The following is a 13,828-nucleotide window of genomic DNA, read 5'->3' as shown; positions in this document are numbered from 1 at the left end:
CCTCGGTATGCCACACCCCAGCCGGTTAGGGTTCGATGAAGAGGACCACGTTGTGGCCGTAGGTGGTTGATGGATGAACAAGACCCCGCGGAAATCGTTCCGCGATACGCCACACCCTAGCCAGTGGAGGGGTCGATGAACACGACCCCATTTTGGTCGTTTCGTGGCACGCCACACCCCAGCCCGTTGGCTACCATTGAACAGGACCCCGTTTCAGCCGTCCCACCCAGCCAGTTGGCATTGGATGAACAAGGCCCCATCGCAACCGTAGGCCATTCGCTCTCGCCGTTACGGCCATCTCATCTCATCCTGTTGACGCTCGATGAACAGAACCCAATTGTTGTGTACCCCCACCATCATGTGCACCCATCTGTTGCATGTGCCCCATTGCTACTTATGTTGCCTCAATGTACAGGAGCCCTGCATGTATGTGCGAGTACACGTTCGAGACCCGTGTCGTATGTATGTACTGTGTATTTAGCCATATTTTTTGCAGTGTGATTGTATGTATGTACGTGTACACGATTTAAACGGGACTTCGTGACCTGCTACGTTCGGGGCCAAATTTCCTAGTACGACATATGTTGCTCCTTACTCTGGCACAATTGAACATTGAAGAAAGACCGGTATATACGTACATGTTTGCGACCGAACAGATAACGCTACGTATATGCTTCAACCTGATGGGTCCCAACTGTTAGAGGGAGAAATTTTTCTTTTTGCGCGTAATAAGGAGGCACTTGCTTCCGAGCAGCCGTGGATCAAATGGGTCCCTACTGTCAGCCTCTCTAAGTACGCTCTTCTTCTGATGGCTATTGCTTGTTGACCACGTTAACAATGCCACACCGAGCGCATCAAGAAAGTGGACAACGGCGAGGCTTCAGAAGGGAACAACTCGGAGCCGGACAAGAGGCTATAGTGGCAGAGTGAAATACAAGGATTGACTAGTTCGGGTGCGGGCGTGCAGCTACCATCAGCGAAGAATAACAATAGCTGTGAGAAGGTAGAGGGATGGTCTGGCCGGCGGTTTAGAATAGGGTGGGGCAACGAGGCATGTTTGGCGGTGTCGCCAGCCGCTGGAGGCACGAGCAGGATGTCCGGCAATGCTTTCTTGTTTGAGCGGCTAAAAAAAGAAGACGAGAGAGTGAAGACATCCAACTGTTACCGCTGTCAAAATTATTTGTTGACTAAATTGATAACACCTTGAGCAAGCTTAAACCTCATGAGTCCCATTTGCCAGCACTATGGCAGACATGCAGGCCCCCCTTATTTTAAGAATTTATAGTTTATTTGTCAGGCTGGCTAAAAATAAGACTTAAAGTTACTTCGAGGCCTCAATTAATACCTCCTCTTGAAAGTTTTAAAGTTGCGCTGGGCTGAAAAACAATGTTGGGTTTGCCGAGTATTTTATTAAAACAATAAGTTAGGCTGGGTACGCTCCATGAAAAAAAAAGCCTTGCTCAATCTAAAGAAAAAAATAGTAGCTGATCAGATGGTGTGTCCAGATGTCAGAGTGGTACTATTGTACTATCAGTCATTCTGAGCGAAAATTGATGCCTTAAGCATCGGAACTGAGGCTCCAGGTGGGAGTGGGAATAAGTGGGATTAGCCATCATATCCCACTTAAAACTGTTCTAATGGGCTCTCATTGGACAAGAAGAAAATTAGGTGGGCTAGCCCTATTAGTCCATTGGAGTCCCACTTTACACTTAATCCCGGCGCTAATGGCAGTGATCAGCAACAGCTTCTCGTCTTCTCAAAAAAAAAGCAACAGCTTCTCAGCGCCAATGGCAGCTGCGATCTCCCCCGCAGCAGTGTCGACGTTGATGTTGTAGGCCTACCCAGTCTCATCGGCGGCCACGGTGGCGATGACTAGGATCTGGCAGGACGCAATGATCGGGTGGAGCATGGAGAGGTGTACGCGCGTCACCTCGCCGACGAACCCGAGGGCTACAGTGTCAGGAGAAGGGCGCGCAGTGAGGAGGTGCGTCCTTGCCACAGAGGCCGACGGCGGTGGCACCGGTGAGGCTGATGAGGGAGACGAGTTGCCTGTTGATGTTGACCTTGCTGACCAGCACCATCTCGACGACCTCAACGGTGAGAGCGTCGATCACGCAGAGGCCTTTGCGGAACTGCAGCTCGACACCGATGTGCTACAGCTAGGAGTTGATCTCCGGACCACCGCCGTGCACAAGCACGGGGCGCAGGCCGACACAGGAGAGGTGGACAAGGTTGCGTATCATCGACGCCTGCAGCTCCGGCGACTTAATGGCCGCGCAGCCGTACTTCACCACCACCGTCTTGCTCTTGAACCATTGAATGAAGGCGAGCACCTCCGACAGGACGTCCACGCACTTCAGCACCACAGCCAACGCGCGCCGCGCTAGCACAGCACAGGAAGGAGGCCGAGACTATACCTGGCCAAACCTCAGGTCGGGCCGGACCTAGCCAAGACCGAGGCAAAAAACCTAGGCCCGGGCTGGGCCGGGCCCGGCCATCGGGCCTATTTTTTGGGCCCAAGCCCGGCCCAAACACGTAAAAGCCCACCAGGCCTTAGGCCAGGCCCCCTTTAGAAAAGCGCAAAAACAACGGGCCTAAGCCCGGCCAGGCCAGGCCATCGGGCTCAAACTCTAGGCCCAAGCCCGGCCCGGGAGCAGCGTCGGGCCAGGCCGGGTCAGGCTTTTTCAGGCCAGGCCGGGCCGGCCCATGGCCAGGACTAGCCGAGACGCATTGTAGTTGTTGTTTTGAATACGTCTTGCGTTTGTATTTTTTTAGTGGAATCCCACTTCAACCTGCTTAATCCATGTGGGTTACCCAATATTTCCCACCAATTCATAGTGGGATCAGGTGGACTGAGGTGGGATGCCTGAATCAGAACGGAGGGAGTAGTAGGATTTACATCGGAAGCTAAAGCATAGGAAGGCAACTGAGTGAACAAAAGTAGAATAGCACACATCAGCATACACCTACGAAGATAGTGACCAGCTCCATCCAAGAATAGCACACATCAGCATACACCTGATAATCACTAGTGACCAGCTCCATCCAAGAATGAGCTCATCATACTCGCAATCGAACACATCCTGAGACATCACAGGAGATCACAGAAACTGTAATGCAGTAGAGTCCGGCCACCCAGGCACAGCTAAGTTTGTACAATTTTGCTGCCTACCTCAAGGGCAAAATATCTAATTTGAACTATATGCATGATGGGCTACATTTAGATCACACCAATTTTTTACATTCTATGGACAAGAGAATACAACAACAAATCACCACAACATACACTCTTATATAACCTATGTAAACAGAAAACACAGCAGCTTTGCCATCTATGATCTATCAACTCTATTAATTATGGGTGAATTAGGAATACCATTGCCCTTCAAAACTCCATCATCTAATCGCAAACCTGAAAGTCGTTAAATAAACTCTACATGCTAGCCAAACAAAATGGAACTTATGATACCGTTCTTCCATAACAAATGGAGGCCAAGTAGAGATTTTTTGCCCATTTCTCCTGCAACAATATGAATCAATAGTTGGTCAAGAACAGCTAAAACACGGATATCAGATAAAAGGGAGGGTATATTAGATCACCTTCACATGCTGGCTCGGGAAAGCAGATGTTCTTAGGGTTTCCTGCGTTTCATCAGCAGGCTTTCTTCTGGGGATGCTCAAGATAAGTGCTGTCTGGTCCCATGTAGCAGCAGTAGCCGTGATGCGATAACCATTATCCCAACGCCGGTGAACTCCCTCACTTGGATACAAGAAGTCAAGCTCCACAACCTACAACAGAAAATAGTTTAAAACACAAAGCGCAGGCATTAAACTGTATCCTCATAATTTTTATAGCATATGCCCCATCAAACACTGAGATTCAGCAAAGCACAGACACACCTGATCTACAAAGCCAGCATTCCGGGACACCACCACTGCCCATCGGCTTCCTGCAGTGGCCATAGCTGTGACGTAAAACCCCTCCTTCCACTTCTTGTTTATCCACTTGAAGGGAAACGAGTCACTTACTTTGTAGGATTGTTGTGCATATTGTGTTCCTGGAGGCTCAAAGTCAGTTCCAATCTTTTAAACATATGTATTCACAAGAACACTGATATTTAGGACCTCCAACTTCAAAAGCATTTTGTAAGGAAGATCTGCCAATGCTTATCCACACTAATGTTGAACAGATCAATCCTACACTATCTGGAAGAAGAGGCAAGATTCGAGAGAAACCACAGTACTAGGACACAACATGATCAGAGTCTTGGTACTGCCAGTGCAAGTGTAGTTATTAAAGTCAGACCGGTAATCAAACAGGCAAGGTCCCCCACTTCACCGGCCCATCTGGCAATTCGCTGGTTCGAGCACCAGCCTGTAAATATTAGTTTCCCACGCACTAGTACCACTACCAAGACAACATATAATGCAATTCCAAGATAAACATACACATAGACATCCCACTAGAGCATGAAACCCAACGAGCACAATCCCCACCTACGCAGCATGAGATCCATTGACTGAGTTATCCCTGGCAAGTATCTACTCGCTGTCACCTGGGATGACATGTTCAATCAAGCTGCTACCCCTGCTACTTGCCCAGCTTGCTAGCTAACACTGCCCTAACAGAGGCTGGATGACAACCATGGCGCTTTTATCAAATCGAAAGTAGATGATTTCACATGAGATTGAGGCTCTGTATAGTGAATGGCAATGCATGGCCGAACAGAGGGAGAAGACAGAAATTAGACTAGAAAAGAAAAACATAGTGAGAATGAGGCAGAGGGACGAGAAAAACCCTAGAGTATCTTGTGAAGATACACAGCAGAACAGGCCAATTAAACCAGGAAGGCCCAAGACAATGTCCTCATTACTATCCGATTCATTAATTTTCACCAAATACAAAAAGAAAAAAAGAACAGTTTTCACAAAAAGATGCCTGGTTTGTCTTTGTTTTTCCGTTTATTGCATGGTTAGTTTTTTAAGGAAACCAGACAGCTAACGTCTCTGTTCTGATTGACTAACGTTCTTCAGCAGACATCATTGCAATTACCTCTAGACATGACCACCAGAGAACTACCATTGTTTGCACCTGCTAACGCAGTGATATAGAAGTTCTTCTCCCACTGCTCCATTATCCATTCCTAAGAGCAAGAAAAGCAAATATATTGAAATAAATTACTCCATTGATACGCTGTAGAAACGAAAGAGAAAGAAAGATGTGCAATGCAAAAGAAGTCAGCATGACTAACCTTGTGAAGAAAATATGGAGAAAGTTCATAGACTTGAGAAGTAAAGCCAGTGCCAGCATCCATTATTAGAGCCCACAAATTTGAGCAAGAGGCAACTGAGCTTATAAACAAGCCATCTTCATTTCCTTTTGAAATATGTTGTGCTAACCTACCATCTGCAACATTATAGTGGTACCTGCAAAAGAAGTGTGGTTGGAATGGAATTGTTTACTTTCCATCTAAAGCTAGCTTACCTCTATGGGATTCATACCTCTGCTTCATAGGGCGCCTCGCATTGTAAACACTAACCCATTGTGTTGCAGGCATCCCCATCCTGATCTTCTTCTTGGGTTGGTCATCGTCATCCTCCTCCATCATGAGGCGACCTCTCTTCTGGCCAACCTGGTATATAAGCTGGTAGAAATTCAACAAATTATTAGTATGCTAACTCACATTGCACAGCTGAAATGATATGAAGTCAAATTCCCCGGTAAGCATTAAACCATGACGCCCAAGAACTTCCTGCAGAAGGTTAGCTAGGAACAATCTAATTACACAGTTACATAGTTTTAGCATCTGAGCATGGTCATCACTCATAACACGTTATGAATTAGTGAGAAGTAACAAGGCACGACATGCAGTACCTTCTGAGCACCATCAGTGTTGATTGGTCTTATGTCTGGATTGGGGCCAACAATTCCATCAAAAAGAGAGATGCACTTTGCATAATTTGGTTCTTCATCAAACTTTAAGTTCACGACATACTCAACAAACTGTCGGAAAGGTTGTGGACAAAAGCAACACAAAGATTCTGGAGAGGTCGCCATCTTTTTCTTGCAAACAAGGAAACCTTTATTTTCTCCCTACAATTATTCCACAAAAGTCTTGGGTAAGGAAAAGAACCAAATGCAAAATGAAAATTTTACTCCCAACCAAACTTCACCTGATATCCTTGCCAAGGAAGGCGACCACGCAGAAGAAAAACAAGTGTGTAGGCAAGGGATTCAAGGTCATCTCTCCTGCTTCCAGTTCTTCCCAAGTGCGCGTGCACACTAGCATACCGAACGGTTCCTCTGTAGGAAAAACAAGTAGAAAAAATGTCAGTGTAGTAACTAATAAACTAATAAGAAAAGGAAGGCTTTAGGGCTTAGTATTTCTCCTGCAAACCTGAAGACATCAGGCCTCTGATCATACTCAACTAGTTCTCCTGTACCAGTGTCTTTCCATTTAGTAGCTGCAGAGAGAAAGTAATGTTAGCACCCCACTGGACACAGTAGACACTGGAAAATCATTATCGAAAGAACAGTGAAATAAGATTACCTAATCCAAGGTCAACAAGAAAAAGCTTCTTCTCTTGCAGTGTGCCTGGGGGTCCAAGCAGAAAGTTCTCAGGTTTTACATCACCATGGACATACCTATGATAAACAAGAGTTGTTAGCTATGTTTTTATATGCCAAAACAATAAAACAAAGCTCCATTGCCAAGATACAAATAAATACCCTTTTGAGTGCATCTTCTCCAGTATGGAAATGGCTTCTATAGCAATACAAGCAACCATTTCAACAGACATTCTGTAACAGAAAGACAAAACTCAAATTAACTGGGCAAACCAGCGATGAACATTAAGGAATACATACAAAGGGAAATGACTAATTAGATACTTACGAGTGGGAATTATTATTCCATACATCCCACAGGCTTGGTCCCAACATGTCCATAATCTGAATACATATATATATATAGGTTACATTAGAAAAAAAACATCCTAGTTTTGCAATGGAACAAGCAATCAAAAAGATGTGGGAACATCTTGGCGCTAAAATTGTCCAAAAGTTGGCTTGGTAGATGTGGTGTGATGCACTGGTTATAATTGCATTTCCAACAATATATCGTTACTTATTTCAACTCACTTCATTCTCTCTCCTCTCCGATCTGTTCTCTTATTTATTTTTCTCACTGGACCCACATGCCATACTCTTTTCTCCATCTACTTCTCTCTTCCCATATTCTTTCCACTGCAACAAATGGACCTCACACACTCCAATACTTCTCTCAACCACATCAGATCCGATTGATTGTCGGAGATCCTAAACAAAAGAACTAGACTTTCAGACTTACCTAGAAAAATTGTGATTTTTACTAAACAGTACTCCCTCATCTATGCACATATATTCTTGGCCATTGATGTTAATCTGATGCTAACGAAACAAGTCTTCTGATCCAACTGAAGTTTTGAGCACGTTTAGGATCAACAGTGACACTGAAATTCACTCAAGAAGGTGAAAGACTACTATATATATATATTACTATGTGGAAATAAAGTTCAAAACCAACAGTGAACAGCTATATAAACAAAAGCAGAGTGCTTCAGAAGCAATGAAAGGTTAATGATTTTCGAATTTATATGAACTTTCACGCCCTAACTGGTTTCTAGTATTTATTAAATTATTTACACACTTGATTAAGACTTTCTACCTCAAATCATTACGTCTTCATCAAATTCAATCTACTTTATTCAATAGGTACATTTAATCAGTTAAACGAACTTAACAAGCATGGAGCATGCCAGCAATCATATGTGGTGGCTTGGCCAATGGCTACATCTACATGCAGCGCAAAGTGGTACTCCTAAGAAAATGTGGTCATCAGCAACAGGATTGTGGATACAATTTATTTATTTTGGTAAGTTTTGTACTCCCTCCGATCCAAAATAAGTGTCAGTGTTTTGAACTAAGGTTAGTTCAATCTTAGTTCAAAACTGCGACAGGATCCAAAATAAGTGTCGCAGTTTTGAACTAAGGTTAGTTCAATCTTAGTTCAAAACTGCGACACTTATTATGGATCGGAGGGAGTAGTGATCAAACATAAAATTTAAATATTTCTCATAAGAGTTACAAGCCCTTATTTTCGTAAACAAGAAATATGCTACTGCATTCTGTCTTCTGAGCCGTTTACAAAACTTTAATTCCATAATCCCACCAACATACCAAAGAAGACAGGAACTTTTGTACTCGGTATGCCTACAGTCTACACCATTGGAAGAACAACTTTCGTCATTAGTCTCATCAGTTACAGGGCAGAGCACCAATGGAAGATGATCAAGGGCATTCTATGTTGTTTACTGATAAAGGAAACACAAAAAGGGGAAATTCAGTGTTATACTGTATGTCATAAAGGTAGCGAGTGAGAAGGTAATCAAACAAGCTAGCAAGCATGCATACTGTGCCAGAGAGAGAGAGGGCGGGGGGGGGGGGGGGGGCGATGGTAAAACCAGAAATCAACTACTAAGTGTCTATGCACTCAGAATCACCACATATAAAAAAACTGAGTTGGTGATGATGGTGTGCCTGCCATCCTGCAATATAGACCGTCCGATCTATACCTGACGGATAGAAAGCAAACTACGGCAATTTTGCAAAAAGATACCCGCACCCCTCTCCACATTTGCCGATAAGGCCTTCCCTCGTTCATCTTTGTCTCCCACAAGATAAACAACTCGTATAAATGCATCTTGATGTTCCGTGCAACACATGGGCCTCTTGCAAGTCACCACATAAAAGGAGGCAAAGGGTACATGCTCCATTACCATGATATAGTACTCCGATTGCTTCCCTTTGTAGTGTACTCTTGGCACACCATGAATCCCGCTAAGAGTGCTGCCAGATGGATGTTTTACGCAAACAAAGTTAATATGCATTCTAGAAATGCCAATTGCAATCACAATTAGTACAGAAAAGCAAGACCAAAAAGGAAATTGTCAAAATGTAAATAAGTTGCAAGAACAAGAAAAAATAGAACAGACTGAACACTTACTTGTAAACCTGCCACTCATAAGGAGCTCCATAATTGCAGCCTTTACTGGTTCGGTGTTCAAATTTGATTGCAACCTAACATAAACAGAAACATGATATAAATATAATGCAATTATTAAAATACAAAGAGGCATCCAAATAAGACAAATTGACCTCCAAAGCATTTGCACCAGGTGTCCTGTCACTGAGACTAGGAGTGGAAATACGGCGACCAACGTATACTTGCCCAAATCCTCCCTTTCCAAGCTTTCTGTCAAGTTTGTAGGTAGGTGAATTGCCAATCTGGATCTGTTCCACCTCAATGAAAAAGAATATGAGTCACGCAATCACCAAAACGATGCAACCATGCTACACCCGTCTTGAAAACCAGATATTCCTACTGAGCAACCAGGTATTCCTACTACGCGGCTACGCCTACTGCTAAGACTAATGAAAAAAGTTAGGTTCCTGCACATCAAATGCTAAAGATTCTTGGGCAGTGAATAAACTCAGTGAATCTTGCACAGCTGGATGAACAAAGGCTCATCCCGTGTCAGGAGAAAAACATTAATAACTTCTACCTGCAAGAACTCTTGACTGTTGGGGCTATTACCTACTATAATTTTTCCATTGGGTAGTAATTTCCAAAGATTATAATAGGAGGCATATGCCTGCACTGTCCTATTAAGTACATCAATCATCATTTTTAGAGCTAGTGCTGTGGTTACAACTGCTAAAAGTTATATTATGCTCCATGTATAGCCTGTATATTTTCCCTGTTGTATGAGGGGTTTCCTGCATACTTACAACTTTTTTTGGCAGCCACCGCCGCGTCCTTCTCACGGCTGCTGCTGCCTGCTGTTCACATCGCCACCTGCCCTCGGATGATGATTCTACACTTGTCAACGCCCTGCTGGATCACGATTCCAAGACGCAGGTCTACATCGCCCAGCCAACACCGCCAGTCTCCTGTAGCTGATGTCGCCCCGCCTCCACTACCTGCAAATCGTCCTAGATCGGCATCGCCCCACCGGGTCCATGCTGCCACCTCCATTTCCGCCCGGCCACTGGCTCGTTGCTCTGCACCTCCACCGCCGCCAACCCGGCTCCATGATTCCGCCGCCCAGCTCTGCACCTCCGAGCACTCGCCGCTGCAATTCTCATGCACCCTGGCCTGCTGCTCACTCCCCATGCGCCCGCTGCTGCTACCCGTGTCTCATGTGTGAGCACTTTTGCTGTTGCCCTGCCTCTGCTTGCACGTGCCTGTGTTTTGCTTGTTTCGGGCTGCTCCGCCGGTACTTCTGATCAAGGCTCTTCTTTTATGTCTCATCAATTTCGTGAATTTGCCTAATCTTTTAGAATTAAATTGTTAAATTTGTCGCCTTATTATGTTCAAGCTTATGGACAGGCCGAATCTAGCAATAAAACTTTCATTAAGCTTATAAAGAAGAAAATTAAGGAGCATCCGAGAAGGCGGCATGAAGTGCTCTTGAAAGCTTTATGGGATCATCAGATATCTAAGCACGGAGTGACTCAAGTGACACCATATGAGGTAGTGTATGGGCAGGAAGCAGTGCTGCCCGTGGAGATTAATTTGCAAGCTCTTAAGAGTAGCCAGACAAAATGATTTGTCGCCTGTGGATTACAATAATTTAATGATGGATAGGATAGATGATATTTCAGAGGAAAGGTTGAGAGCCTTGCAAAAGATTGAAAAAAAGAAATTACGAGTGGCAAAGGCTTATAATAAAAAGGAAAGGGGAAAATTGTTTCAAATTGGAGAATTAGTGTGGAAAACGATTTTTCCTATTGGAACTAGAAATAATAAATTCGGCAAATGGTCGCCGAGTTGGGAAGGTCCGCATAAGGTTGTAGAGATTGTTCCTGGAAATTCATATTTTCTACAATCTTTGCAGGGTGAGAAATTGCCTAAGTGGAAAATATTTGAAGAAGTACTATCCGCATGTGGCAAGAAGCTTGATGGCACTATGGGCGATATTATCTAAGATGTCGCCCTAAGCAAAACATGGTCGATATGATTTCAGATAGCCCCCTAAGCAAAATTTTGCCAGTGTGTTATTTGTACATCGCCTAAGCAATTGATATGGCCGGTGAAGTGGTTGAAATCATCCCAAGATATTGCCATGGTGTTTTTGATAAATAAAATTGCACCAAAAACAGGGGGGCGTGTGTTGAGAGTCTAATTTGGATCCAGCTTGAATGGTCACCCAAATTATTTAATTTTGGTGGTTAAGCTAATTGGTTGATGCATTGTTTGAGAATGGCCACATGATTGCAAGTACAGAGGATAGGTGCAGCAGGCTGGATGCAACAGAATTGTGTGCTGGAGCTCGCGCATGAAGAGAAAGAAGGAAAGTGATCTGGTCTAGAATGCTTGATATAGAAAAGATTTTGCATGATCAGCTATTCGGCCAGAGCGGAGCTAATATGGAAGGTGTACTATTATTGGGCTCAGGTTGGTGATTTTACAGGTCTAACCAAATTAATTAAAGATCAGGAATTTGGCTTGTATGCCAAGAAAACAGTACGTGACTAGTCAGGAGTCCTATTCCAAATTGCCAAAGGCCAAGCATGCCCTAATATATATGGGTACATGGCCGATTGAAAAGCTACAATCAATCGATCCTTTTGCAACTCTGCGTTACTTTTTTCTCCTAAGTTTTCTCCTTCCAGCACCTAGGTCATAGCTTCTGCCCACTTGCCCAGCCCTAGCAGCCCTACGGTTCGGCTCATCTTTACCGTTTTGCATAAAAAACGGTCGGTTTACCTCCACGTAAGCGAGGAATCTGTGGTGCTGTGCGGATCAATTTCCCGCGGCAACAGGGTGAGTTATATTATGTTCCATGTATAGCCTGTATATTTCCCCCATTGTATGAAGGGTTTCCTACAAATTTACCACCGTAGATGTACATATATACTGGCCATTGGCCCCCAGGAAGTACAAATTGCATATTTCCTACTATTTCCTAACAAGAACAATTCCAGGCTCCCACACATCTTTGAATTTCGTTATATAACACCCTGACCAAAATAAGTAGTAATACCACATATAAAACATGAAGCAAAGGACATTTTGAGCTTTGCAGCATGTAGGCATCCAGATGTTTATTCTGGAATGCCACCAACTGGCAGTCTAAAAAGTATATGTGATCAAAACTACTAGTCTATTGGAGATGCTAATATCCATTTGAATAGTAGTTATTTTGACATTTTGTACCATAAATGGCATGCACGGGTCAAAAAGGAACACAAAATCAGCACTGAAGAAGGTTTTGTCTTACCAAGACAAAAGCATAGTGCAACTCAGTTCACAGCCCTAGAAATCATACACAATTTGTTCTGTAAAAAAAAACAGTACGCACTTGCACAGCATATTCCGACCAACCTATGCGGCTGCATTCCCACATTTCCTTTTCCAAATTTAGAAATCTCAGTTAGGCACTGCTTGTTGCATTAACTAGCTCCTATGGTTCCATAACAACTACAGTAGCATATTCAAACTCGCGCATCTACTTCCTGCTATGTTAAAGAAGCATATTTACTCCATTTGTGCCGTGAAAAACACGAGTATAGTAGGTTAAGAACAAAGACCTGCACGCCATCCATAACACTAGGAACTTCTCGGACAGCATGCTCATGTCACATTTTCATACCTCTGCGGGTCCTGCCATTCAATTGCGACCATTCATGCCATATCAGACCTAAGAACATACCGAATTCATGTCTACTCGCGTTTCTAGCATGGAACCTATAGTCCTAAACAAGATATCTCCATCCCCAGCTCTTGGAACCCTGCGGCCGCACGAGATTGTGCCATTCCAAGCACGAATCGCTCAACTCCGAGCGATACCGCACCAACAAAGACGTTCCATCACGCGGATGAAAACCAAACAGCGGACAATTCGAAACAAACACCCGGTGCTTGCATAATAGAGGAGATCCTCACCGTCTCAGGGAGCGGCGTGGAGCTCCCGTCGTCGCCCGGGGGGGCATCGTCCTTGTCTGCGCTCCGAGCGACGCTGTCGCCGTCGTCCATCCCTGCCACGCTCGTGTTCAGCACACAGCTCTGAATCTCCTGCGTCCGCTACTGCTGCTACAGCGGTGGCGGTGGAGGCGGCGGGAGGTGGGCGCTTGCTTCCTCCTTACGCCTTAGTCGTGGCTAGAGATAGGTCTGGGGGAGATGTTGGTGGGGATGCGCGGAAGGTGGAGGAGGCGGTCCCGTCGGCGACGGCGAGCCGGGAGGAATGGGGGCGAGGAGAACAAACGGGAAAGTGAGAGGAGAGGGGATCGAAACTTCTGGACTAGTATGTCGTGCGATCTCCCGGAGCCGGAGGTAGAGGCTCGTATGTAATTTGGCCATCTCGATGCTCCAAAAAATTTAGATTGCCCCAATCTTAAAGCACCTCTCAACCAGACCGGTTAGGAATGGCTCAGGCTGCATGTGGGATTTTAGTTTGGAGTCCCACCACCAATCCACCAGGTCCCAACACAGTTTGATGCTCAGAAAGTGGGCACCCCACCAAAACTAACATGGATTAAGTGGGAATAAGTGGGATTCCCACTTAACACAATAGAGCAGCACGCGAGGAACTTCAAGCTCGGCCTCGACCGCTCCCACGCTCGACGAGCCGGAGGCGTTCGACTACAACACACTGATGCGCGGCCATGTCGCTCTGTGGCTGTACGTCGGCATGCTGCACAACGGCGTCAAGCCCGACGGCTAAACGTTCCCGTTCGTTCTCAAGTCGTGCGTGCAGCTCGCGGCATTGCGGCAAGGGAGGCAGC

At 45.0% G+C, this 13,828-nt stretch overlaps 1 protein-coding gene and 1 pseudogene across 3 annotated transcripts; both read right to left on the bottom strand.

The window, feature by feature from the left end:
- Window positions 1–1,756: 1,756 nt before the first annotated feature.
- On the bottom strand, window positions 1,757–3,208 carry LOC123078000 (acetylglutamate kinase, chloroplastic-like; annotated as a pseudogene).
- LOC123115563 (casein kinase 1-like protein HD16) lies at window positions 3,079–13,373 on the bottom strand. 3 transcript variants are annotated; one of them, XM_044536698.1, is made up of 16 exons: window positions 12,990–13,372; window positions 9,197–9,331; window positions 9,045–9,118; window positions 8,818–8,887; window positions 6,897–6,952; window positions 6,731–6,802; window positions 6,552–6,646; window positions 6,399–6,465; window positions 6,175–6,304; window positions 5,876–6,094; window positions 5,503–5,645; window positions 5,253–5,427; window positions 5,054–5,144; window positions 3,901–4,058; window positions 3,601–3,789; window positions 3,079–3,520 (listed from the first exon to the last, which is right to left on the bottom strand). In XM_044536698.1, the coding sequence occupies exons 1-16, from the start codon at window positions 13,077–13,079 to the stop codon at window positions 3,461–3,463; spliced, it is 1,824 nt and encodes a 607-aa protein (XP_044392633.1). In that variant the 5' UTR covers window positions 13,080–13,372; the 3' UTR covers window positions 3,079–3,460. The 3 variants fall into 3 exon arrangements, with proteins under 3 accessions (XP_044392633.1, XP_044392638.1, XP_044392646.1); XM_044536703.1 differs by having other exon boundaries at window positions 9,197–9,293; XM_044536711.1 differs by lacking the exon at window positions 3,079–3,520 and having other exon boundaries at window positions 3,600–3,789; window positions 3,901–3,950; window positions 4,030–4,058; window positions 12,990–13,373.
- Window positions 13,374–13,828: the final 455 nt, after the last annotated feature.

The sequence above is a fragment of the Triticum aestivum genome, chromosome 1B (assembly GCF_018294505.1).
Source record: "Triticum aestivum cultivar Chinese Spring chromosome 1B, IWGSC CS RefSeq v2.1, whole genome shotgun sequence".
In the NCBI taxonomy this organism is placed as follows: Eukaryota; Viridiplantae; Streptophyta; class Magnoliopsida; order Poales; family Poaceae; genus Triticum; species Triticum aestivum.
This window is presented reverse-complemented; position numbering and strand designations above follow the sequence as displayed.